This window comes from Dipodomys spectabilis, unplaced genomic scaffold, assembly GCF_019054845.1.
Source record: "Dipodomys spectabilis isolate Male_0828 unplaced genomic scaffold, ASM1905484v1 ptg000021l, whole genome shotgun sequence".
Taxonomy (NCBI): Eukaryota; Metazoa; Chordata; class Mammalia; order Rodentia; family Heteromyidae; genus Dipodomys; species Dipodomys spectabilis.
Window position 1 is genome coordinate 4,700,028 of NW_024870698.1, and position 26,277 is coordinate 4,726,304.

General features: G+C 35.9%; 1 protein-coding gene across 2 annotated transcripts in view; it reads left to right on the plus strand.

Moving 5' to 3' along the window:
- Slit2 (slit guidance ligand 2) overlaps positions 1–26,277 on the plus strand; it is a 305,954-nt gene that overhangs the window by 235,789 nt on the left and 43,888 nt on the right. For both annotated transcript variants that reach the window (XM_042674753.1, XM_042674754.1), the window contains 11 exons: positions 123–273; positions 1,301–1,375; positions 2,808–2,951; positions 6,363–6,506; positions 8,058–8,224; positions 9,996–10,128; positions 13,236–13,304; positions 13,955–14,026; positions 14,501–14,572; positions 16,637–16,708; positions 17,982–18,145. In XM_042674753.1, coding sequence (XP_042530687.1) covers positions 123–273; positions 1,301–1,375; positions 2,808–2,951; positions 6,363–6,506; positions 8,058–8,224; positions 9,996–10,128; positions 13,236–13,304; positions 13,955–14,026; positions 14,501–14,572; positions 16,637–16,708; positions 17,982–18,145 — 1,263 coding nt within the window. The remainder of the gene's footprint in view (positions 1–122; positions 274–1,300; positions 1,376–2,807; positions 2,952–6,362; positions 6,507–8,057; positions 8,225–9,995; positions 10,129–13,235; positions 13,305–13,954; positions 14,027–14,500; positions 14,573–16,636; positions 16,709–17,981; positions 18,146–26,277) is intronic.

Sequence of the window (26,277 nt, forward strand, 5' to 3'; positions counted from 1 at the left end):
AAGTTGTCTCCCCGCTGCATAATCTATAGTCTTCTTACTCTTTTTCTGCCTACAAGTTAACAAATATTCTGACTTTTAGACTCAGTATCTTTCTCTTTATTTTTGGTTTGAATCCTCCATAGGTACAGAAGATTACCGATCAAAATTAAGTGGAGACTGCTTCGCAGATTTGGCTTGTCCCGAAAAGTGCCGATGTGAAGGGACCACAGTAGATTGCTCCAACCAGAAACTCAACAAAATCCCAGACCACATTCCCCAGTACACTGCAGAGCTGTAAGTTCATTCTAGAAATCCCTCATCCGGCTTAGAAAGGGACTAAAAGTATCAAAGAATAATAATTTTTGTCTTGCCACTTTTATTCCGAGTATGTGCATTTATCTTGATATATATACATTGTCCTGAAAGTAGCTTGTCTCTGTAGAAGGAGCAATTAGTTGATTCAGTTTACACTTAATGAGTATTGGAGTTTTTGAACTTACTCTGGGTGTCATCTACACACAAACCCACTTCTAAGAACTTAGTTTAAACGTAATGTATATATCCCTTACAGAGATAAGTGAAATTGGATATAGTTTAGTGTCTACATTTTACATCTTAGTTAAGTTTTTGAATCTAATCAAAGGAGTCCTTTTTGATCCGTGTTACCACTTCACTGACTCACAGAAAGATTCAGCAATGGACCTGCAGCCAAGGGCAAAGTGTCGGGTTTTGTTTTCCTCACTAGTAGACAACAGAGCAAGGAAAACAAAAGGCAACTGTGATGTGATTTATGTTTACAAGCCTCACATTGATCCTGAACCTAACATGTACTAGATGTGAAAAAAAGTGTGTATGTGGAATTATTGGTTAATTCTGGGGCCAACTAAGGATTCCATGTATTGACTCTTATTTATATAGTGCTAGTGTCCTAAACATAGAAGGAAAACACAGAATGTCTTAGCAGTGTGTGTATAGTCCACTGTAAATGCTACAGATTACCAGATGGTGTTCTTCAACGGAGAGGCACTAGTGGAAAAGAGTTGGTGAGAATGTTCTAGACATTACTGAGGTAGAATTGGTTTTGATGCTTTTTTTTCTTCTGACCGCCTGAATCTTAATATGAAAGAATGCTTATAAGACCATTTGATGACTAAAATTTGACTGCAGTGGGAAAATACTTCCCATAGATCTCTGTGTTAATTGCACTATATCTTCTCATTTTAGTTATTGTCATTAAATAATGGTATCATTTATTCTGATAAGTAAAAACGAAACTCCTCCCCTGTCACTGATCATGTAACCTGCAGTCTTGTTTCCCTAGGCGACTCAATAACAATGAATTCACAGTGTTGGAAGCCACAGGAATCTTTAAGAAACTTCCTCAATTACGTAAAATGTAAGTGGTTCAGAGTGGTGGTTTTCAATAGCTGTAGTGTTTTGTTGTCTTTTCCCTATGCCTTTCAGGTGAGTGATAATTCATTTTTTTTAGAAAATATTAAATAAAGCAGGAAATCTGATTTTAAATTTTTTCCCCACATATTCAAATGATGCCAATCAAAGCCTTTGTCTGTTGCTCTGATGCAGACAGCTGTTTGGCTGTGACCACAGCATGAATCCAGCCATCGCAGCGCATGGAAAATGGGCTCTGCGCTGTTGTGTAACTTCTTTGACTATTCCCCAAATCACGTTGTTATTTTCTTGAAGCACATTCATGCCAACTGTTTGTCTTTTTGCTTCATTAAACTTTCATTAGAATTAATGGCTGGTAAACTAGAGCTTGATAGCTCATCTGTGTTCCTACATGTCCACAACTCATATTTTAAGATAAGTTCATAAACTCAGCAGTTTCAACAATACTCCGTCAGCATTACATATTCCTGAGGAGGAGGGAAGAGGGACAGGACAAAGGCCACCATGCAGGGACAGGGAGCCTCTTTAGATAAGAAGGAGCCTTAACCTCCCCATGAGCTGACAAGTGCATGGACCTCAGTCAACCAGACTTTCAGTGGCCTAGCCAGCTGAACCATCTCACTCTAATATGCTATCTCCTCAGCATGTTCTGATTTCTTAGCTGTCTTCCTTTTGGGTGCTACATACTGATTCTTTTTAGCTGTATTATATTTTTGAATACAGTAATTTTTGGACAGCTGCTTTGAGCAATATTGAGAGAGGAATAAATGAAAGATCAATAAAAATCATCTTCTTTGGGGAGCCACCAGTGGTCTTTAGTGAGCAAGGAAGGAAGAAAAACAAAGAGCCTCGGCAAAGTTGTTACCCTAATGAGGACCTTGTTACTCTTTGGGCAAGCAGTGTATATTAGTTGAAAGTTTTATCTATAGTGCCAAGAGTTATCTATTTCAAAATATTATTACATAAAAAGTTTAACTGGAAATAAACCAGTAGCCATATGGATATCTGATGCTTTCTAAGCATTGACACATCCTAGTCTATTCTTCTCACCACCCTACTACTGAGATATCTTCTTTTTACCATTAATTAATCAACCATTGTAATCAGAGAAATGTCTTCCAATAATTCCTTATTAAGTCTTATGGAGCAAGTAAAGCCTATATGTAACCCTCCAGAATTTTGTACTGTAGGAGACCCTTGTAGAACATTTTGCGACATTCTGAGATGGTACATTCTGTCTTAGTATTACTGACCTTTTAGCTTCAAGGAACAGAAAGAACTCTTGCAGTGCAGTGTAATGAAATACTGGGTAATAAAAAGGTTGTGGAGATTTGTTCAGAACAAGCAAATGATCCTGATGTCTTTGTTAGAGTGGAATCACTTATGAGCTTTTGTTTCTATAATGTTTGTTTCTATAGCAATTTTAGCAACAATAAAATCACAGATATTGAGGAGGGAACATTTGAAGGAGCATCTGGGGTAAATGAAATACTTTTCACTAGTAACCGTTTGGAAAGTGTTCGGCATAAGATGTTCAAAGGATTGGAAAGCCTCAAAACTTTGTAAGTACTCTGATTTACCTTGTACTACTACTAATAGATTGGACTTTGTGGTTCAATGCAATTCTGGCAGGATGGAAGACTGTTTGTGCTACCCACAAACAGTCTCTGACTGACTCAGTCTCTGCCTCTTGTTCTCTTTATCTTAGAATAGCTGTCTGCCTGTCTGTCTGTCTGTCTGTCTGTCTCTCTCTCCCTCTCTCTCTCTCTCTCTCTCTCTCTCTCTCTCTCTCTCTCTCACACACACACACACACACACACATAGAGGCACAAATATACCAACCTTCTTTAAACACAGAGTCTCTTAAATCCAGTATTTCTGCTGTAAATATGCTGCTAACAAATGGTCAAGAAAGCTACTCCTGACCATTACTAACCCCTGATCAAAATAAATTGTTCTTGTTTTGTATAGATACGGCGTCCCTCTAAATGTTCATCCTCTTTCCTTTTCCTCAGTCATATCTACCTTATATCCCCTCTTGATCTAAGGACTCAAATTTTAGAGTGTACACCAACAATTGCAACACAATTTCTCTATTTATCTGGAGACTGCATTGTGCTGCTCCTGCCAGGTTTTGTGAAAAATGAGATACTTCTTGGTAGTCAATATTTAACTCTCTGTTGTAAGGAAAATATTCTAAGAATTGTGCCTACTGGTTCAGGGCTGGAGAAGGTGGGACAAAGAAAATTTTTAGGTCTTCAGAAGGTTTTATAGCCAGGCACTGGTGGTCCACACCTGTAATCATAACTGCTCAAGAGTCTGAGACCTGAGAATAGATGTGTGAAGCCTACCAAAACAAAAAAACGTCCTTGAGACGCTTATCTCCAATTAAACATCGAAAGATGAAAGTGGAGCTGTCTTTCAAGTGGTAAAACAACAGCTTTGAGCAAAAACATAGGGCCCAGGCCCTGAGTTCAAGTCCAAGACTCCAGCAGCAAAAAATTTAAAAGGTTTCTATGTTTGTTTGTTTTTGTTCAGTCATGTGCTTTGAACCAATAGCCTGAGTGCTGTTCCAGAGCCCTTTTGCTCAAGGCTAGTGCTTGTCCACATTGAGCTACAGCTTCATTTTCAGTTTGGGGTGGTTCATTGAAATTGAGAATCTCATAGACTTTCCTACCCTGGCTGGCTTTGATCTACAATCTTCAGATCTGAGCCTCCTGAATAGCTAGGATTACAGAGCCACTAATGCCTTGCTACAAAAAATGCAAAAAAGATTTGAAAAAAATAGCCAAGAATTAAATTGATAATAAGTGACATCTTTTTATTACTTGAATTCTCTTCAGTAAATATATATTTTTTAATTGTTTATAATTTAATTGTACAGAATCATGTTTGAAAAAATAGTGACTTTAAATGACCCCTAAGATATGTATTTAAATGTTTTTTTTCTTTCATGCATTTGTTTCTAACGCATTTATAAGATTATTTCTTAGTCGCTTTGTATGTCCTTCCCCCACAGTATAACCCCTGCTTTCACTGTATTTGATGTCAGTATAATTCGTGGAGGGGAAGGGGAAAAACAAGTCGTTTAAATAAGGATACAGGTGGACCCGTTGCAACAATGAGAAGTACACGTTGTCATGTCAAAAACGAACTTTACAACTTTGGTGTGGGGGAGAGAGGGTTGGGTGGGGGGTGAAGGAGGCTAGGAAGGGATGGGAAGGGGAAACAAAGGAGGAGGCTACAATGCTTGATAAGAAATGTACTCATTATCTTGCCCATGTAATTGTAACCCCTCTGTACAGTATTTTCACAATAAAAAATAAAAAAAATAGTAGAGAGAAAAATAAAAATCTGGAAGCTTTTGGAGGACAAGGAAGAAACTATTTGTAATCAAGAGGCGGGGAGCCCTTGGTAATACAATAGGGAGAAACCCACAAGTGTCCCTACCCCCCCCCACCCCAACTGGCTCTCTCTTGAATCCAGTTGTACCATCACAAGCAAAGCTGAACAACTGAGCCCCAGACACACAGGGTATTTCAAGTTATAGAGTAGGTTTAGCTAAACTTATCCATATCTATATGTATATATATAGCTGGTATTATCTATCTATCTATATTATATATTCATAAAATTCATGTGGGACTTTTGAGGTTGGCGCACTATAAGTTTGATCAGCAGAGTATAATTTCCCTTAGGGTGAATCACCCCTTACTAAGACATTTGCATACTTCAGCAAGTTTCTTTCATCCCTTGAGATTTCAGGATAATCTTGGTGTACTTGTGTCCTTATGGAATTTTTTCTAGCAACAGAGAATAAAGTTTTCTTCAAGACTTCCTAGGGATCCATGACTCCAACCAGATTAAGATCAAGTGTTCTTTATTATTTATGAGCAAGGAAAGAGCTGATAAGGAAGGGTATTTCACATTTTGTATTTGTTTCTTAACATGGAATGATGACTTGATACAGGAAACCATCCTTTCTTCCTATCTATGATTTAGCAAGATGCAAACGTTTTTATCTCTTATCTCTTTTCCGGCATTCTAAAATTCAAGGCAACACTTTTATTCATTTCATTCACTCTTTTATATCATGCAGTATTCTAGCAGAATAATTAGCTCACGTTTAAGAGAAAAAATGAATACATTTAATTTCAGGTATTCCGAATAAGATTTAAGGCAGCTATGTGTTTGTAGGTGGGATTTGGAGAGAGCTTTTGCAAAGTTTTGGAAGCCACACAAATCAACAGGATAGTAGAGAATTTCAAAGTGAGCCAGTACGTAAGCAAAGATGGGGAAAGGACAGCAATGTTAATTGTATTAATTAATATCAATAAAAAAAACCCTAATCAATCAGGGTGTTTTCAAGTTAAATCTATTTCAACTTCCTGGTGTGCCTCTTTTATAGGTCCTGAACTTGAAACAGTAGACAGATTTTCATACACAAAGTAATTTATGTAAGCTCTGTGGATGCTCCATCTTGTTTGCTTGCCAGGCCCTGTTTGACATTGACTCAATATCCAAGTCCCTGAGCTGCCCTCATTTACAGCAGCTATTGATTCTTTTCTCTCCTCCTTTCTATGCAACCTCAAATGCCATAGTACCCTGAATACACAAATCACAGAGCTCCAAGGACTCCAGGACTCAGCTGTAGGTGAATTAGGACATTACGCAATCATGCAAACACAAATAACATCAAAAGCCAACATTTTCCCCTCACCAGGAGATTGTAAGTCACACAGGAAGGATCACTATGCCTTTGGCAACTGAGTTTTATCATTGGTAACTCTAAGTATTTCATTCTTACAGTATGTTCTCCAACACATAGCATTTCCTGGTGGCTGAAGAACATTTAAAAAATAGTAAAGAAAATACTATGTATTTGCAAAGAGGGATTGTTCTTTTGATTCTCAGATATGCAAAATGGATTGCCCAAGCCTCTGTCTCCATACATGTCCTTTTCTTTCCCTCAGGATGTTGAGAAGTAATCGCATAAGCTGTGTTGGGAATGACAGCTTTATAGGACTCAGTTCTGTACGTTTGCTTTCTTTGTATGATAATCAAATTACTACAATTGCACCAGGGGCGTTTGACACACTCCATTCCTTATCTACTCTGTAAGTATGAAAAACAGTCCTTATGTCTTGCTTTAGCCAATGTATTACATTCTTCATATATATTAATAGCATCCTGATGCATTATTGGACATTACATAAAAACATGAACAAGGATCTAGGTATTATAAATGGACCTATTGGATTTTTTTGTTAAATTTTAGCCTTAGTTTTTTTTTTTAAATGTAACTTACTGTCTTACATTAAAGTTAGCAAATTATTTTTCAGTACATCCTTTTTATAGTAATAGGGTCAATGATATCACTTAATTTGTAAATGTTAAAATTTTTACTATGTGACAGTGTTGCAAAAAATGAAATGGTATAGCTTTCCAGAATTCTCACATTGAGGTATTTTTAGTATGAGTATCACAAAAATAGAATTGACAAGGTCATTGCCAGCAAGAGGATCATTCACAATGACAGTGACACTGACAATGAGACGAGTCAGTCAACAATAGAAATGGTTTACTAGTGGACATTCATGGGGAAATATTGAAGACAAAGTTGTCTGTCCAAGAGATATTTTATATAGACAATTTGAAAATAAAGAGTCTAGTGGGTCTATAGAACTCAGAAGGTATTTATAAACAATATGTATTTCTGGGCTCTTGTATATCAATGTCCATGAAATGATAAAGGTTATAACTTATAACTTCCTAGTAATGAGGGCATCAAATCTATCTGTCTGTCTGTCTATCTAGCTATCTATATTTAACACTATACTAATCTAACTCAATAGGAGTGGCATTGGGTATAAAGATAATTAGAGTAAAAAATAAAAAGCCTGTTTAACACACTTCAAGTCATTGAAGAAATAACCTGAGGAAAGCAGCCATCAATCAGTAAACTACTTAATCTTTTTTCCACATAGACTGTGACATTTTACATGGAGTGACTAATTTGTGCATATTAGAGTTGGCATGTTTATAAATAATAGGATTGTCAATAGGTTTGTGCTGTAGTGGTGAGATGCCAAAAGTATTGAGATTTGTAGAAGTAAATTCATTTTTATAACTGGCATTTAATCAACTCAGCTGTCAGTTCAGATAGGAAACCTATTCTCTGGAGCAAATAAGAGACAGGAATTGTGCAGTGACAAATTAATGAAATAGTGATGTCAGGTTAAACTCAATAATATAAGGTAATCAGCCTTCATCTTTATATTAAATTACTGCATTATCAGTGCAGGAAAGTTTGACAGTAAGTCAGATTTCTGACAAGTTTCAATTATTTCTCAATGAGGTATCTCCCAGGATCCACTACATAAACACTAAATTGCTGCCTTCACATTATTTTTTGCATGAAATTATTTGAAGAACTCTTTTATGTGAAAGTATTGATTGTTACCAAGTTCCAGACATAAATATTTTAGAAAAAAATGCATAGCATATGTTGCGTGAGATTGAGCATGAATAGAGGGACAGGAATACAGAGATGAAGAAGGAATCATTCCAAAAGAAATTGTGTGGGGAAAAAATGTCACCTAGGGTTTTCAAAAGTAACCAAATAAAGCCCTGAACTAAACTGTGCATTGTTTGCATATGGTGCTTAGAAACCTCTTGGCCAATCCTTTTAACTGTAACTGCTACCTGGCTTGGTTGGGAGAGTGGCTCAGGAAGAAAAGGATTGTAACCGGAAATCCTCGCTGTCAAAAGCCATACTTCCTCAAAGAAATCCCAATCCAGGATGTGGCCATTCAGGATTTCACTTGTGATGATGGTAAGCTAAACTTGAGATGTTTCTTTGGCCATCAGGCATTTGTCCAAAAGTCTGTGCTACTGTTGCTCATACAAACAATCTAGCATGCTGTCTCTCCTTCCCTATGCCATCTCCTTACTTTCTCATTCTTGGCTTTGTTGTTTGTTTCATTTTAGCATCAGGGCACTTCTTTGTTAAATTGTATTTTTCTTATCTTTAAGTATTTGTACAAAGGAGTTGCTATTCAACACTTCTGCTGATGAATACAATGTGTCTTGATCAGTGTCTACCATTTTATCCTTCTCCCCCATCTCTCCCAACCCAAGCCCTTCTCTCAGTTTTCTTCATTTTGTAGAATAGGCATTCTCTACCTGCTCTTCCTCCTCTCTCTTCATTCCTCTACCTCCCACTCTTTAACCCTACCCCCAAGATTTCATGTACCAGTTTGCTGGTTTTTATTTTATGAAGACAGTCAGTCAGTCTTTGTGACTCATAGTTAGAATCTAATTTGATGTGTGTTTCTGAATGTTTCAGATGAATTTTTCTGATTCCCAGTTTGTAATCAAAAGTATTTATATAACTTCAGTTTGGCTTTCCTTTATTTTTATTTTCAGCAGTTTTTGGAGAAAAATACAAGTTTCAAATAAGTAAAGTGACTGTTTAATAGACTTTTTAGTAAAAATGACAAAAGTAACTTTTCACTTTAATTTTTTTTATTATCAAGGAGTTGTACAAAATGGTTTCAATTCAACATGTCAGTTTAGGAGTACAAAAGCATCAGTCGCCTCCTCCTTCCCCCATCTGTCCCAATCTCCCGGTTTTCACAGTTTAATATTTTCTCTCCATCAATGAATTTGATTTCCATAAGAGCCTTATTAGTAGGTAGAGTCTGTCCTGTTATCATTGCTTGAGAGCAGAGAGCTAATTAATTTGGGCCCTATATATTTAAGTATAAAATTTTATTATATTGAGGGTGGTACTATATTTGGCAGTATCATTTTTTAAACTCAGGACTCACCCATCATGCTAGGTCGACACTCTCCCACTGGGCCATGCCTCCAGCCCTATTTTTCACTTGTTATTTTTAGGGCAGTGTCTCCCTTCCCCCCTGGCTGCCCATAGACTACTCTCTGCTTACTCTAGGCTTCCTATAGTTGCTGGGAATATAGGTGTACGCTGGTACCACGTAACTTCTTTGAAGATGGAGTCTCATGGATTTATAGCCCTGGCTGCCCTGGAAGAATGATCCTTCTTATTCCAGTTTTCCATGTAGTTTGGGATGACAGACACACATCACTGCGTGTACATATAGGTTGAGAAGGACGTCTCACAAGCTTTTCAGCCAAGGCAATCCTTGAATTGCAGTCTCTACACATAGCTGGGCTCATAGGCCTGAACCATGAGTACTTGGATTAAATCCTGTCTATTAAATGAGATTTATGCATGCAATTTTTGCTTAACATTTTAAGTTAATACGGTTCTTTATGTCTCTTCACATCTATTCCTTAATATTTTCTATAACTTATTTTACATACACAAATTCTAAATGAAAATGTATTTTAAGTACCTGGACAAATTATTCACTATTACAATTATATTGGTAATAGAAATTGTAAATTATTTTCTGAATTCCTATCCCCAGAGGGTCTGAAAACTCAAGGTATGGTGTCAACATTTTATTAACTGTAAGTGATCAAGAATTAACACTTGTTTTTGCTAACCTAATAACATAAAATCCCTTCTTGATATACCGCAAACCCACTGTTTTCCTATGTTTCCTCTGGCAATTCAGGAAACGATGACAATAGTTGCTCTCCACTGTCTCGCTGTCCTGTGGAATGTACCTGCTTGGATACTGTTGTCCGATGTAGCAACAAGGGCTTAAAGATCTTGCCAAAAGGAATTCCAAGAGATGTCACAGAGTTGTAAGTACCAGTTTTTCCCTTTCCTAGACAGTTCCTATACCAAAGGAATGGAGATGCACCAAAAATCATTAGAATACTGCTTGCAAATTTAGATCTGGTTAATAATCACCACATAAAAGTGTAGACCTGTAATGCAAAACTCAATCCAAGGACTCTCACAAATTGCTAGGGGAATGTTTTCATTTTTTTAAAATTTTCCATGGGACCATTTCTTAGTACCTTTGAGGTACAGCATGGCAAGTAGCATTGCAAAATATTAGGCAGCCTTCGCTTACTTGCCCATGTCGCTTTTTTTCTTTAATGTAGCATTTTTAAGACCCATAGGGTCAATCAAATACACCTTGGGAAATGATGCATAGTTAATTTATTACAGGGGCTACAATATCCCACATAGTTAGTCTTTTATTTTTGGTTTTTGGTTTTTTTGTGGGGTTTTTTTGCCCCTACCTTTGAACTGCAGTCACATGCTCACTCAGTTCCTGTTAGTACCATTCACTCCACTTAATTAACTAAGCACTGCTTTATGTGCATGTAATTCAATATTTAATTACTCTCCTTACATCAGAAGATTATATGGGCATCTTAACCTTCCTCTATTGGAAGACTGGATTAGATGTGTGTACATTATACAAAGTCTTGATTACACAAATAGCCCCAGTGAGAAGCATAGCACTCAGGTTGTCTCTGATGCTAAATTACTGCTTTTACCATTTTACTTGGCCTGTGCCTTGGTCCCTTTGCCAGAGTCCTATCAGTTTAGTTTACCCTATTTATATTATCTATATTCTATATATGTATTCTGCCATTTGAGTCTTCAGTCTATTTACTAAAAACATTGTACCAAAACAACTATGTTTATCACAGCATTAGTCACCAAAGCTAAGATATGGAACCAACCCAGATGCCCCTAAGTAGGTAAATGGATCAAGAAAATGTGGTATATATACACAATGGAATTCTATGCCTCCATCAGAAAGAATGACATTGCCCCAATTGTTAGGAAATGGAAAGACCTGGAAAAAATTATATTAAGTGAAGTAAGCCAGACCCAAAGAAACATAGGTCCCATGGTTTTCCTTATTGGCAATAATTAGTATATATCTAGGATAATCTTATCAGATGAGCAGAATAGCTCAATAACTATGATGCTAAGTGAAATGAACTCCAAGACATGGACACAGAGGTTTTTCTTCGTAGTTGTTGTTTTTTAATGTACTACGTGATTTTTTGTTTCTTTTATATGTTCTTCCCCCTATGGTTTATCCCCTGTTGTCACTGTATTTGATTTGGATATAGTTATGTTTATTTGAATTACAGAAGAGAAAGGGAACAGCAGAATAGTGAGACAAAGGACAAGGGGAACCAAGGCAATAGCAATATTCACAAGACAACATGTTGGAAATGATCTGTACAACTTGAGGAGGGGGTTGGAGGGGAGGGAAATAGGAGAAAAATGAGGAAAGGGTAACAAGTTTGACAAGAAATGTGCTTATTACCTTACTTACATCACTGTAACCCCTCCATGCATCACCTTGACAATTACAAAAGCAATTGAAAAATAGGATTGTTTTTCTCTAAAATAAGTTGTTACACAGATCAGAATACTAACTCATCTTTTGGAATTCAAGTTTCACCTCCCAGAGAGGACTTACCAAGTCAGCAAGATCCCTCTTGCCAGTGATATGTGTGTGTGAGTGTGTGTGTGTGTGTGTGTGTGTGTGTGTGTACACACATATATGCATATAGTAGAAAACATCCATGTGTGTATTATATTAAATTATTAAAGAATTTGGCTAAAAATAAGGATGTGGTGGTGAACAAAATTGAGCAAATGGTATCCATTATTTTTTATTGGTTCCATATAAAATCCCCCTTAGATTGTCCTACATACAGACTTCATAGAACAATATTCTGGATCTTTCTGTTCTTCTGTTATGACATTGGAAGAAAAGACACTGCTAAAGTATATGGAACAATGCTTCCCTCTACTGGAAGCAAGGAAAACATAGAGAGCAGAAAGAAGGAAGAAGAGTCATAACATTTGAGACCTCAAGAGTCATAAGATAGCTCCTGTCTTAATCACATTTTAATTGCATATTTTGTCAACTTGTGCTTTGACGTAACTATTAGTCATTTTAAAGTATTAGAAATGGATGACTGACTATGTTAGGCATCTTCTCAGTGACTTCTATATCTAGGGAAAAGTCTAATTTCAACCAGAAATCTCAAAATTGACTCATACAATAGGATAGGAGAGACCATATGCACAATGTGTCAGAATTATTTTGCAGCTCCTCTTATGCCCAGATGGACCAAGTTGATAGATACTCATCTCCCTCTCACTGTCTATATTTGGGAAAGAAAACCTTGGAGAGGAGCTAAATATCCTTTTTGTGTGTGACATCTTAGGCAAGACTTTTTATTTTGTTCTTCCATTTAGCAGATTCTTTTCATGTATTGTCCATTTTCCAATTATTCTGATTATAAGAAAGAGAATATATATAGACATATATGGCTCTTGTTTTTCAGATATATGACATTTGTGTACTTGTTAAGTGTTATGATTATAGGTGAAACCTCTAAATATATTATCACCAAGAAAATAAATGATTAAAAAACATTTTAATTGCATTCAAATATCTACTTAAATCTTACTTATTGAGCTAGTGCTACGTACACATGCAGGTAAAAGCATGGACATCATTACTGTAGTTAGATTATCTTAGTAGTTAGTTAATTTCATGCTATTATTTTTTTGCTGCACAGAGTAAACTGGAGGGCAATTAAAAATACAGTTTGTTGAGTGAAATTTCTTTTTGCCACAAAAATATCTAGATGCTTGCCTTGCTTTCCTAAATAATTCAAAACAGTTTAGACTTACCAATCTATCCTAGATTTTATGGTGTAGCACATATGACCCCCAAATATTCCTCTGGATGAACAACTTCTTTGCTCTTTTCTTTTGTAAAATAATGATCTCAGCTTGAATTATGACATATATCTGCCATGTATTTTCTTGTGTTGGTTGAAAATAAAATAATACTGTTCCATTGTTTTATATCTATTTAACCTTACTTTATAAAATCATGTTGTTTCCTTGTTTTTAGGTATCTGGATGGTAACCAATTTACACTGGTCCCGAAGGAACTCTCTAACTACAAGCACTTAACACTTATGTGAGTGATGTATTTTTGTATCTTTATTCTACTTCATAAAGGAGGAAATATCAAAGAACTCAGGATTTGGTGAAGCTTTGAGATAATATCAATCCTTTATGGCTAGGTGCTCTCCTCTTAGAGCATGGTGGTTCTAAACCATTATATCTATTTAATACCAATATGTGATATAATTAAATCATATATTCATTCATTTGTCAAATCTGAGTGTGTGTACTAGTGAGTTTCTGTATCTGCAAGGATAACAAATGTGGGTTTGATGGGACTTTCCAGAGAAATGTTTTATGTCTCATCCATAAAAATGTAGTTTCTGCATGGGATATCTCCAAGAATATTCTAAGTCTTGCAGAGACAAGATCAGAGGCAAGGAGACCCCTCCCCTTCACAGATCCCCCTTTTAAGCAATACCTGCCATGGTGCCCATATTCCCCTGGCTAGAACAAGACACGAGGTCACTTCTCATTTCAACAGGGAGAGTTGTAAATGAAACATTGTACACATGACGATCTGCCTGGATACAGTCCAGAGTTGCTGTTGTTTTCTGATACTAGTCCAGTGCTGCAATTCTACCAGGACTATGTCTTTCTACAGATCACTAATATTTGTATTTTGGTTAATAGTGAACTCCATATCTTTCTTTTTCCTTTTAGAGATTTAAGCAACAACCGAATAAGCACTCTTTCGAATCAAAGCTTCAGCAACATGACCCAGCTTCTCACCTTGTAAGTGTGAAAGTGTGATTCAGAGAATTCATTAATTTATGGTGCAAAAATGTATTGACTAGATACTGATCATTTCTGGTAAAGAAGGTAGTCTCTGGCCAAAAGGAATATAAATTCCATTGAGAAAAACATGCAAGACCTCAATGAAGAAGCAGAGGGAACCATCACAGAAAGAATGAGTGAATGATGAGATTTGTGGCAAATTGGGGAGTAAACCTGAAGACAAGATTTGAAGCATTACATCAGGGAATGGCAGGAGCAAATTAGACAGAGAGAAACATTCTCAGTTGTATTTAGAAAATATATGTGTGATATTAGGGAGAATACTTCAAGAATTAAAAATATGTTGTGTATGTATAGTCTCAATTTGTAGGATGCTCAAGTAATCAATTTCTTAACTGCTTTATTGTTGAAATGACATGTGGGCATTATTCCATTGCTGAATAAAATGAACTGACATGTGTGTGCTTTCAGAATTCTTAGTTACAACCGGCTGAGATGTATTCCTTCCCGAACATTTGATGGATTAAAGTCTCTTCGATTACTGTAAGTATCTTGTGTCCAACAAAATTCCTCTCTTGTCAAGTTTTGAGTTGTCTTTTCAGAGCCTGGGTATTTGGAAATGAATAAGGTGTCATTGTTCAGCTACTTTGATGTGGACAATAGGACCTCTATTGTGACACTTGTTGCTGTTACAGTCATTTATTTGCTAATATATTATGTTGAAACATATGCTTTATGTATCTCCAGTTACTATTTTTTAAGAAAGCCTAATTCTTTAGAAATCACTTAGAATATGAATATATTTTTAGTGTGGAAATATACTTATTCAATATACCCTTCCTGTCTACCCATAATTTATATAACTTTTAAAAGCTGTATATAATATATTTTATTGTTCTGCTACTGGCTTTTACTATGATTATTGTGCAGTGCACCAACAGGGGCTTGAACTCAGGATCTCACACTCTTACTCATCTTTCTGGCTCATTGCTAGAGCTCTGCCATTTGGGCCACACTTCCAATACAACAATTGCCTAGCTAATGAGAGGTGGAGTCTCACAAGCTTTTCTGTCTAAGCCAGGTTCAAAGCTTGATCCTGCAGAAGAAAATCTGAATAGCTAGGCCTATGGCCTGCATCACCATTGTTCAACAGCCTGGAGCTATTTTGTCATAACATGTGCTTTAGAAGGTTTCTATTCTATTGTATCTAGATATTTACCTATTAAACTGTACAAATATTCTATAGGTTGGAGTAGACATTGCTGAGGTAAAAACCCCGTGTTTGCTACTATTTGTATTGATTTCAAATTCATTATTCTGTGCATAATTCAAATTTACTTCTTCTACATTCATCTTGGGCAAATCAGCATTGACTTTAACGGGGAGGATGCCAAAAATGATAGTCAAGTTCTCTCCTAAACAAGATTTTGTCATTTTAACAATAATTTATTCTTCATCTGCAATGGTGTAAAAATACCTTCCTGAAAACATTCTAAGAAACATTGAATTCTGATTCTTTTACTTCTCTCTCCATGTGAGAAATTGAAAATTGTCCTTCCTGTTTGGACATGCATTACTAATATGCATTTGAATATATATATTTTTGGGGGGGGGGGGTCTGATCGTGGGGCCTGTCCCTCAGCTCTTCAGCTCAAGGCTAGCGCCCTACCATTTGAGCTGCAGCACCACTTCCGGCTTTTTTCTTTTTGCTTATGTGGTGCTGAGGAATCGAACCCAGGGCCTCATGTATGCAGGGTAAGCACTCTACCACCTTCCCAGTCCCGCATTTGAATATATTTAATTTGTTTATTGAACATTTGCACTTGTTATTCTAATAAAGGCTAATTATCATTTTCTCATCTATTAAACATTTTATCTTTTTAATATTAATACAGATATCTTTATGCATTTATTACATGTCATAATATTTTGATAGAAGATTATCCTAATGTGTTAAAAGGTTTTGAACATTTTATATTCTTTTCCTTAAATATAATCTTTTGTCACATGGATTTTTGTTATTTTTGTCAAAAATGTGCTACTCTGCCTGAGAGCTGGTGGTTCATGTTATAATCCTACTGAGGCTGAGATCTGAGGGTTGTGGTTCATAGCCAGACCTAGTAGAAAAGACTGTGAGATTCATCTCTAATTATCCACCAAAAGCCAGAAGTAGACCTGAGGCTCAAATGGTAGATTTCTATCTTTGAGCAAAATAAAAAGCTGAAGGATAGTGCCTCAGATCTGAGTTCAAGTCTCAGGAATGGCACCAAAAAATACTAAAACAGCTACTCTTTTTCTTTGTGGTTTCTGGGTTTATGTCATGCTTTTGAAGGCTTTTCCATCTTCTGCTTATACAAAACAGCAAATTTCCTTTTAATAGACTGTTAATTTTATTCTTATACTTAAGTCTTCCATCTGGAATTTACTTTGTAAGGTCTTGTAAGATATAAAGTACTTTTCTGTCATCAAGTCTGTTAATGAGTGAACCAACCATCCTTTTCTTCATTGACTTTAAAATGCTTTATATAAGCTATTCATTCATGTGTGAGAATTCTTCTAAACTGCATGAAATATAGGAAGCTTAATTTTGCTTTTGCTTACTTGTAGATCTTTACATGGAAATGATATTTCTGTCGTCCCTGAAGGTGCTTTCAATGATCTTTCTGCATTATCACACCTGTGAGTATTTAGCTCTGTGGATCTAGATCCTGACCTCTCTATAAAGAGAGTTTTGAACAGCTTCTTATAGCTTCTATTCTAATTTATGAGCTCTGATTGGTTTCATCTCCAAAAAGTGAAAAAGTGAATATTTCAACCTAGATGCCATGCCCTTATGCCAAAACAGTTTTAATTTAATCTTTCAGCTTTTACTTTCCATTAGCTGACGGTTTGGGTTTTTTTTTTTTTTTTTTTTTTTTTAGTTAAAAGTGTATCTTCAGCGAAAATGCCTCCCCCACCTTACAGACCTTTTTCTCATTTTTTGGTTCTAGCATATTCAGCCCCCCTTGAATTCGGTCTGGCCCAACCAGACTTTTCCAAGTCACAACCAAAGTGTTACTCCTGTATGGTCTACCCTGAGTTCTTCAAACTAGATTCATTTGTCAAGCAAAATGTATTCATTATGGATAATGACACCATGCACCATTATGCTTTTCATACTTCAGGACTCTGTAGTCTTCTAGTGGAAGGTGTACCAATCTTCGTAGTTGATGTTAACTATTGACCCTTTGTATTTTCCCTCACTGAAGCCTCGTTGTACCTCCAAAGTTCTTGGAAGTGCAATGGAACTATTCATTTTTTTTCCTACTGACTAATTATTCACGGGGAACAAATTTTTTTTATTCTGTTGCCACCAGTCATAACGTAAAGACCATGGCAAACCTAGAAGGAAGTTCAGGGAACTGTTGTAAGATCCATTTCCTCCTTGTTTCACGTGCTTACAATTATCCACTTCTGCATAAATGTCAGTCAGTTTGTGCCTAAACAAAACTCACAAACTTTAATAAGGAAAGAAATATAGACAATTTACAGAAGGGAATGGTTGGAGAATATTGTAACACTTCTTGTGAAATATGTTAGTGCAATAAGAGGTCTTCATAATTAAAGTCTTATTCATGATTCGGTCCATGGGAGCTTGCAATGGACTGACTTCTCAGCAAAGAAGTGGATTGTACATCCAATACAAATTACGTTTCTACAAGTATAAAGAGATCTTATAAAGCTCATAACTTAATGTAATGCGAGTTTTCGTAAACCCCTCAACTGCACATCATTCAGGAAAAGGAGAATTCCCACTGTCTCAACCTTCTGCTTAATTATTATTATTTACCACGAGTAAATCTATAGAGATCTACTGAGAATCACTTTGAATTCTGTTCCCTTAGGAAATAACAATGCTTCCATACCTGTGTTGTGTGTGTGTATGTGTGCTTTTGTGGTGTTGTTTTTCCAGAGCAATTGGAGCCAACCCTCTTTACTGTGATTGTAACATGCAGTGGTTATCCGACTGGGTAAAGTCGGAATATAAGGAACCTGGAATTGCTCGCTGTGCTGGTCCTGGAGAAATGGCAGATAAATTGTTACTTACAACTCCCTCCAAGAAATTTACCTGTCAAGGTATAGCTTTGAATTATTTATGCTTTTTGTTTGTCTTTCAGAAATATTACATTTCAATATCCTCTTTTAAGAATCACAAGAGGAATTATCAAAGAAAACACAAGCACAACCATATGCTGCTAGACTTTCATGGTCACCATAAAAAGCACTGAAAACATTTGCTTTTTCTATACTTCTGCTTAAGAAAATAGACATTGCAATTACTGAAGATGGCCAATTAAGGAAGTAACCTTTTCAAATAATTCTTAGAAATAGCCTGTTGGAAATGGATTACACTTCTTGAAATGGAGGGAGAGCGGCAGATAACTTCTTTCATAGCCTCTAACAAGTGAAATCTTTTGCTTTTGCCTTGTCCAAATCTGCCACTTGCTGTAGGGATTCCAGGGCCCTGTGGTTTCATAATACCAGGTAAGGGAAACGGGCCCTCCTGGGTGTTACAGCCAAACCTTCCGACTTGCCTCTTGTGCTGCTGACCTTCCCATGTTCCCTTTTCTGGCTTGCTCACATCCCTTCTTCTTCCCTGTCATAGCTTTGTAAGTTCTAAATGGTGATTATGTGGTAAATATTATTATCTTCTCTTATTGGGATATATGCAAATCAATCTGAATAAGATAAATGTTTAACAAAATAAGCAAGATTTTATTTCTGGAAGAAGAAATAAAAATAACCATTAACTAAAATTCCTACAGATGATCTCTACTGAACTTGTTTGGTGTATTTTGCCATTTAGGGCAATCAAACGTATGAATTTAGAACCCTTACCCCTGAGAAATGAGTTTGCATTACTCCTAAGTGGTACATTTTAAGAAAGATGTTCAGAATAATTGGAAAGAGGAAAGACCCTCTCGAAATTTGTAAATCCACAATCAAGAAATGATGATTAAGCATATTTTCCGTGTAGAAGTAAATCTTAAGTATTGGATTGCACAGACAAGTTTATGGTGGGATCACCCTTCCATGACTTCTGAACCTAGCTGAGGAAAGCAACTTTCATCACCAAAACATTTTTGTAGGAAAAACATCTCTAAGTAGGTAACACTACACAGTGGCTCACAGCATGAGCTCTAAAACCCCATTCTGGTAGGTTATATCCTAGTTGTATTTTTCCATTACATAGAAACTCTAGTTTAACGACTTAGTCAACCTGTGTCTCAGTCTGAGTCCAGTGGCCAGTTCGTGCCTGTAACCCTCACTATTCAGAAGGCAGAGATCAGAGGATGCAGATTTAAAGCCTACCTGCACAGGAAAATGCATGAGACTCATATTTCCAGTTAACAACCAAACACTCAGAAGTAGGGCTATGTATGGCTTGAGTGGTAGAGCACCAGCCTTGAGTGAAAAGGCTAAGCCCTAAATTCAAGCCCCAGGACCAGTACAGAACACTGAAACAAAAAATAAATAATTAATATGTACAGAGTATTGCTACAGACAGGGTAAGCACTAAATATATGTCAACAAGTAACAGTGCTAATGTTTTGAAACTTCACATTTTCATTTTTTTAAAAAAAAAGCAAACACATCAAACAGTACCAAAAATGGGGGTGGGAAACACTCCACGATTTCATAATTAAAGAAGGTATTTTCAAAATTAGGAATCCCCAAACATTATTAAATCAGCATCTATTGCTTTGTTCAGAAGGTTAAATAGTTGTAAAAAGTATCATAAGTATCAGCACATTTTTAATATTTACGCTTTTAAAATGAAACTTCTGTTTTTCTCTTAAATGTGTTTGGTGAAATTAAATATGAGTTAATTTTTAAAGCAAGATCTCTAGCTCAGCCCTTGTGGCTCTAGCCTATAATCCTAGCTACTCCAGAGGTTGAGATCCAGGGGATCATAGTTTGAAGCCAGCCCGGGAACAATAGTCCTCCTTGAGACTCCACCTCCAAAATAACTAGCAAAAAGCCAAGCTGCAGGTGTGGCTTAAGTAGTGGTATTTCCAGCTGAGATAGCGCAAAGCCTTAAAGTTTGAACTCTAGTACTGGGGGGAAAAATAAATCCCTATATTATTTTACATTTTTCTCTAAATTAAATTAGCCATTCATACCAGTATATTATCAATTGAAAGATTATAATCATTAATCTATACTTTGATTGTTTATTGGATACTGAAGGTAAAACTTTATTGTAATGCCCTTGAGTGGTATGGTCCTTGACCATAAGGACCTTTATAAAGAATATGCATTTATAGTTTATTTTTTGTAACCCAAGGCTTTCCTGGGGCAGTGCCCTATGATAAGGGTCTGCTGGGCTGAGAGTTATACGATTTTTTCTGTTATAAAGTGAGGGAGAGATAATTGTCAAAGAACCATGAAGTATTATTTTTACTCATACATATTAGCTGGCCACTTCTGTGGAGGAATGAGAAATTGCAAACTGGTTGTGTTATATCCCTGTGCCCAGAGAAACACATGTTCATGAAGAATCCCGATGCTTACTTTTATTTCTTAAATGTACATTCCTTGGATAAATTTCTATTTGTCTGAGATAATTCTGGAAAAGAATTATAATGGTATATATGTAATAGTGTACATATACATACCATGCATGCATGTGTGTTTAATGCAAGGTTTATCTCACTAAACTGTCTGCTTTCTTTTTTTCATTTAACAATTATTATCTCACATACTTAGTACACCAGAAATGAGTAAACACGGTTGGCAAGAAAACTAGTCATTTTAGTCCTAGTCAGTACAACTTAGTAGAGAAGGAAATGTCCTCTGTATTACCAGCCAATATGACGGCCACTGGCCACAGTTGGCTATTGAGCACTTATCACACAGCTAATGTGACTCAGGAGGTTGTTTCTCTGTCTGTTCATTTCATCTCACTTAAATATAAGTTGAAATATTGGTACATGACCCCCGGCTATCATGCTGTATAGCACCATGATTGAAAGATTTCAGAGGAAGCACTATCTCCAAGGAGATGGCTGTGAGCATTTTATGGTGTCTCATTGGCTGTTCAGAGAAACTTGAAGATGGTGTGCCAGGTGGGCAGATCTATAGAAACAGAGATGTACTTTAGAAAATTCTGTGCCTTTTCCAGGGCCACCAGGAGACAGCAGATTTTAGACTTGTTAACTAACAGATGACAGAAGGCCCAAGATCTATCAAGTGAACTTTGGCAGTTTGAATTTACATTTATAAAATATCAATCAAATCAATATCTATAGTTGAAGTCATACCTTAAATTAGAGAGTCACTATGTAAGCCAGACAGCAAGCATGGGAGACATTCAATACTCAACACATGCAGTGCAATTGCATGGAGAAGACTAGGCTTTATTCCATTTTTGTATACCTTAATAAATTTAAAATGATGGAAAACACTGAAACTCATAGTGCTTTCTTTCCTCTATCTCAGCATTTGTCAAAACATTGTGACTCTTCAGTGCCTTATTAATTCTCTGCTAGTTCAAGATTTATGACAGGGAGCACTGGATTTACTGCCAATACTGCTACTGCTACTGATGGTGGGCGTAACAGCAACAATAACAATAATTGCTCACTGCTTTTTTGGAATGCTTTGCATTGTACTGAGATATATTTCTATCTTTTAATCTGTACCTTATTGCTGCATAAGGGCTATTTCTAATTTTTAAAGTTAACAGATGCAAATATTGCACTTGGATCAATTAAGTAACGTGTATAATATTATTATTCAGCTTCTTGGTAAAGGAGCCATAATTGATCCCTGCATTTCTTATTCCAGAACTTGCTAGTAAATTTTACTTTATAAATTTTAATCACAAGATTCTTAAATCATCAGAATGGATGACTACAGCCTTACCGTGGCAGATACCGAGAAAAGGAAAGTTTGAATTACCCGAGTATCTTTTAACAGAAATGCTTGCCCATAATAAACAGATGGTAGGCAGCAAAGCATTGTAACCTATTAATTACAATAAATCACTCAAGGAACTTTGCTGGGCCTTCTCTTGAGCACATGTTTTCTTTGGTTGAAACTATATACTAATATGTTTTAAAAAAAACTTTAATTGTTTTTTATATTTAAATTTAGCTGTTCTCATAATTATACCAGTTGCATATTTTTATTTTACTCATGAGAATCTTGTAAACACAAGCCCCACTCTTAAATAAAGTTGTCTATAATTTCAGGTTATATCAGGAAGGTAAATATTCTTTTATGTTTACATAGCTGTATTCAAATATAACTTACATGTTTTTTACAAAATTAAACATTATTAATTTGAATGGTTAAATATGTTAATAAAACCTATCTCCATTTTTTCATGTTTTTTTCCTTATGATACAAACTCATATAGCTGATGTGGAACAAATACAATGATGACAGCACATATAATTAACACCCAAGTGAGAGCATTCTTTAGTAGGAAGTAGTCATGATATGTCTTTATAACATAAATATCCTATTCTCATTTTTTTATTATCAGATGATATTAGAGTAATCAAGCACTCTACAATTAAAAAAACTAGTTTTTTTGGTCTTTTTCAAGTTCTCAATGAGAAAACTAAAATGGGTCATGGAACATGATTGATTTCTAGTACTCTCTTTAAAGGTCCTGGTTTAGGAAGATTCAGCTATATGGCAATTGGATTGTTCCATTTTTTGATGGCCATTCATTTAACCACTTCAATGTGCTAATGAATGTACACTCAATTAGAAATGAACTTCTGTTCCCCTTTCATTATATAAATATTATTGAAGTTCCTATTATATGCCAGGAACAGCTACAAGTGTGAAAATGGCATACATGCTAATTACCCTTATCCTCATGGGGCTTATAGTTTACTAATCCATTTAGTAAAATAGGCCATTGTAAAAAAAAAAGTTGGTGAAGAGACAATTATATCAAACAATTATGGAGTATTTGGTCTGGGGGCGGGGGTTACAGGAGATTCTCAGAGGGAGCCAATGGGACCTGACAGTGGAGCACTTAAGAAAAAATGGGGACCCACATAGGAATATGTCTGGCAAGAATGAGGGAGGAGATGCTTCTGAAGGTTTATCCCTTCAACCATAAAAGCCAGTTCAAGGGTCAAGGAAACGTGACCATCTTTTTAAGTAATTAACGTTACGTTTCTCTCTGCTCTTTTCCCCTTTATTTTCTAGCTAAAAATTCTGTAAAAACTGGAATTCCCCATCTCTCAGGAATGACATGGAAGTATTACTTATCTTCTTAGCAAGAGAAATACCTTCCTTTTGGGAAGAGATTCTGACAAGCTAGACCGAGGACTTTTATTTTGTGTCACATGGTTGATTAATACTGTCTTAGTAAATCAACTGAGTATGAAGATAATTACATAACAGTCTAGAAGAGAAGGAGAAAAACTATGATGCAGTGGGTGACGTTGTGCAAGATGCATTTTAATCATAAATTGACATACTGAATTAAAACCCCATTGTAAAACTACTTAAGGATTAATAATAGTAATAATTTGGAGGCTATGATGTGCTCACTGGCTAAAGAAGAAAATGAGCTTATATATATATATATATAATTATTTATCAAAAGCATCATTCACATAAAATAACAAACAGCCACCTTTCATTGTACTTTAAAACACTTAACATGGAGAACATGTTTTGTCCAGGAATATTTCATATTCATATTCTCTCTGATAACGATAACCTATAAATGGGTATTGTTTCCCATTTTTATTCCAAAAGTTCCTTTACTGGCCTCAGATTTGTTATACAACAAATGACTAGGCTTAATGATTCCACAGGAGTTATACTTGGCCTTTGTGTTTTTGTTTAGCAATTTATGCAAGGCAAATTTAGAGGATAGTTAGTCATGTCATCTGGCAACTATTTTCAGCTATAAACTAAAATGAAAAGGGCACTTCCAATCTGCCAACTTCAATGGTTTCTTTTTAGAGATCCTTAGTTACCCTTTTGTCTTAGGGGTGGATTGCCTTCTCTTCTCTATACATTCTCCTTCCTTCTTCATTCTTTTTGCTGACATCACTTTCTTTTTGCTCACTCTTTAATGTCAACATATATTGGGTTTTTACCTAAATCCTATTAAATTCCTGATTGATTTTAGCATGTGATCTCAAATACCTTCCTATCCATGATTTTCCTTCTGAGCTTCAAATTCCTGTTATGATTCACTTATATTTCACCCCCTAAACAGCTTACAGATCCTCAGAACACATATTCTGAAGCATACCTTCTCATTCCTCATGTTCTTCCTTTAATTGATACCTGCATGTCTTTTCTGTTTTTCCAGAAACACAGACATTTCACTTGGTTTTAATCCCTGGAAACTTATCCTAGTTGCTGGCAATAAGTATATCCTCCATAACTATTTGATAAATGAACAATTTGATGAGGGAATGTTAATATACCTTTGATATTAAAAGCCAAGAAATTCAGTAATAGAAAGTGGAACACAAAATCACTGGTTTTGAATTAAAGACTCCATTTGCTTCATTACATCTGACCTAAAATATTCTTGATTTTTCTTGAGTTAACATTGAAGTACCTCTGACTTTATATAGGGGCAGAATTAGAGGATTTTCTTATTGGAGTCATGTTTCCAATGGATGCTAGAATGAAGGCAGACTCTGGGTTATAGTTAGAAGTTTTTGTCTGGACCTTTTGGTAATAAATCAAAATGAGATTCAATTCCCAGTGGGTGGCTATCTGGGTGTCAGGTGAATAGCCAGTGATTTGAGCCAAGTAAGCAAGTCTGCTTACAAACTTTAATGGATCTGAAGTCCAGCAGTTCTTCCAAAAAGATTAAAGTAAGCGACAGAGACAGGTAGTTAATCAAACTTTCTCCTCATTTTTCTTTGAATTATTAAGCTAAACACACCTCTGGTACATAGAGCTGATAAAACAGTGCTTTTATTTGTCAAGACCAAATCTTCACCCACTCTCCCAAGACAGGCTTTCCTCATTTCAATGACACTAGGTAATATCTGTCTCCTGCAAGCAAGATTCTTTTCTCTCTATAGCACACATCTCATGAGGGCTAATTTCTTGGGGGAATTTTTAAACAGTTCTTGGAAATGGCTTTTAAAAGGAGAAAGATTTGAAAAGTTTAGTTCCCTTCTAAGAAACAAAGCAAGAACAAAGAGGACCTCGCTTGCTTCTTGAAGTTATTCTGTTGTTTCTGATAGATGTCTGAACCAAATTCACAACGCAATCTTGTTCCTTATCTACAAGAAATTAATGACTCTGGGTGTTGTCACTTACCTCTTGTTGGGACCTTGTAGTCTTGATTATTGTCATAATAGCTCCTACAATCCCCTCAGATGACTACCACTCTTACCTTATGCAGAAAGCGCCCCTATGAAGAAAACAATAAATGGCAGGGTTTGCTTCGTTTTTAAATGTATCCAAATTTCACTAAACATGTAAATGAATGTCTTTCATGTCAAATGAATCACTTTCCTACAGCCAACCACATACATTGGAAGTCTATAAAGCAGTGTAAATTTCAGTATGTTCTTTAGACATTTGTTACTCTCACCTTCAATGAAGTGAAAAAAATCATTTATCCGAATAATACACAAATTAAATGACAAATCTACAGGAGTGAATTGAGCAGCTAGACTTCAGAACCTGACATTTCCAGGGGCACTCCTGGGTGTCGTTTTGTTGCTTAGGACTAATCAGATATTATTTCACTTCCAGAACACTGTGATGCTGCTGCTATGAACTCATGAGACTTTACTTAGAATGTCCCATATTCTCTGACTACATTTCTTTATTCTATATAAATAGGTTGAAGCCATTGAATATTTTCTTTCAGTCAGAAGTTTGCAAGAGAAGGCATGCTAGAATACAAAAAAAAAAATCAATCAATATTTTCAGTCGAACAAAAGAAAATTAACGTAGAAAATAGTAAATATATGAGTATGAAGATGGATGAAAACAGAGAATCACAGAATATACTTCCAAAGGGTTGGGATATATAAATAAATAATCTGATAGTAATAACATAGGTGGGTAAAAGAAAGAGAGAGCTAGGGGTGAGGAAGAGCACTTAACTGGACCTGGACGTAAGCCTTAGCACTGCATAGATACAGACAGACAGACAGACAGATAGATATCAAATAGAATGATATCTGCAGTAGTCAACTTTACCAACTGAAATTAAAACTCTGCTCCAAAACTCAGTGCAACCAGAATGG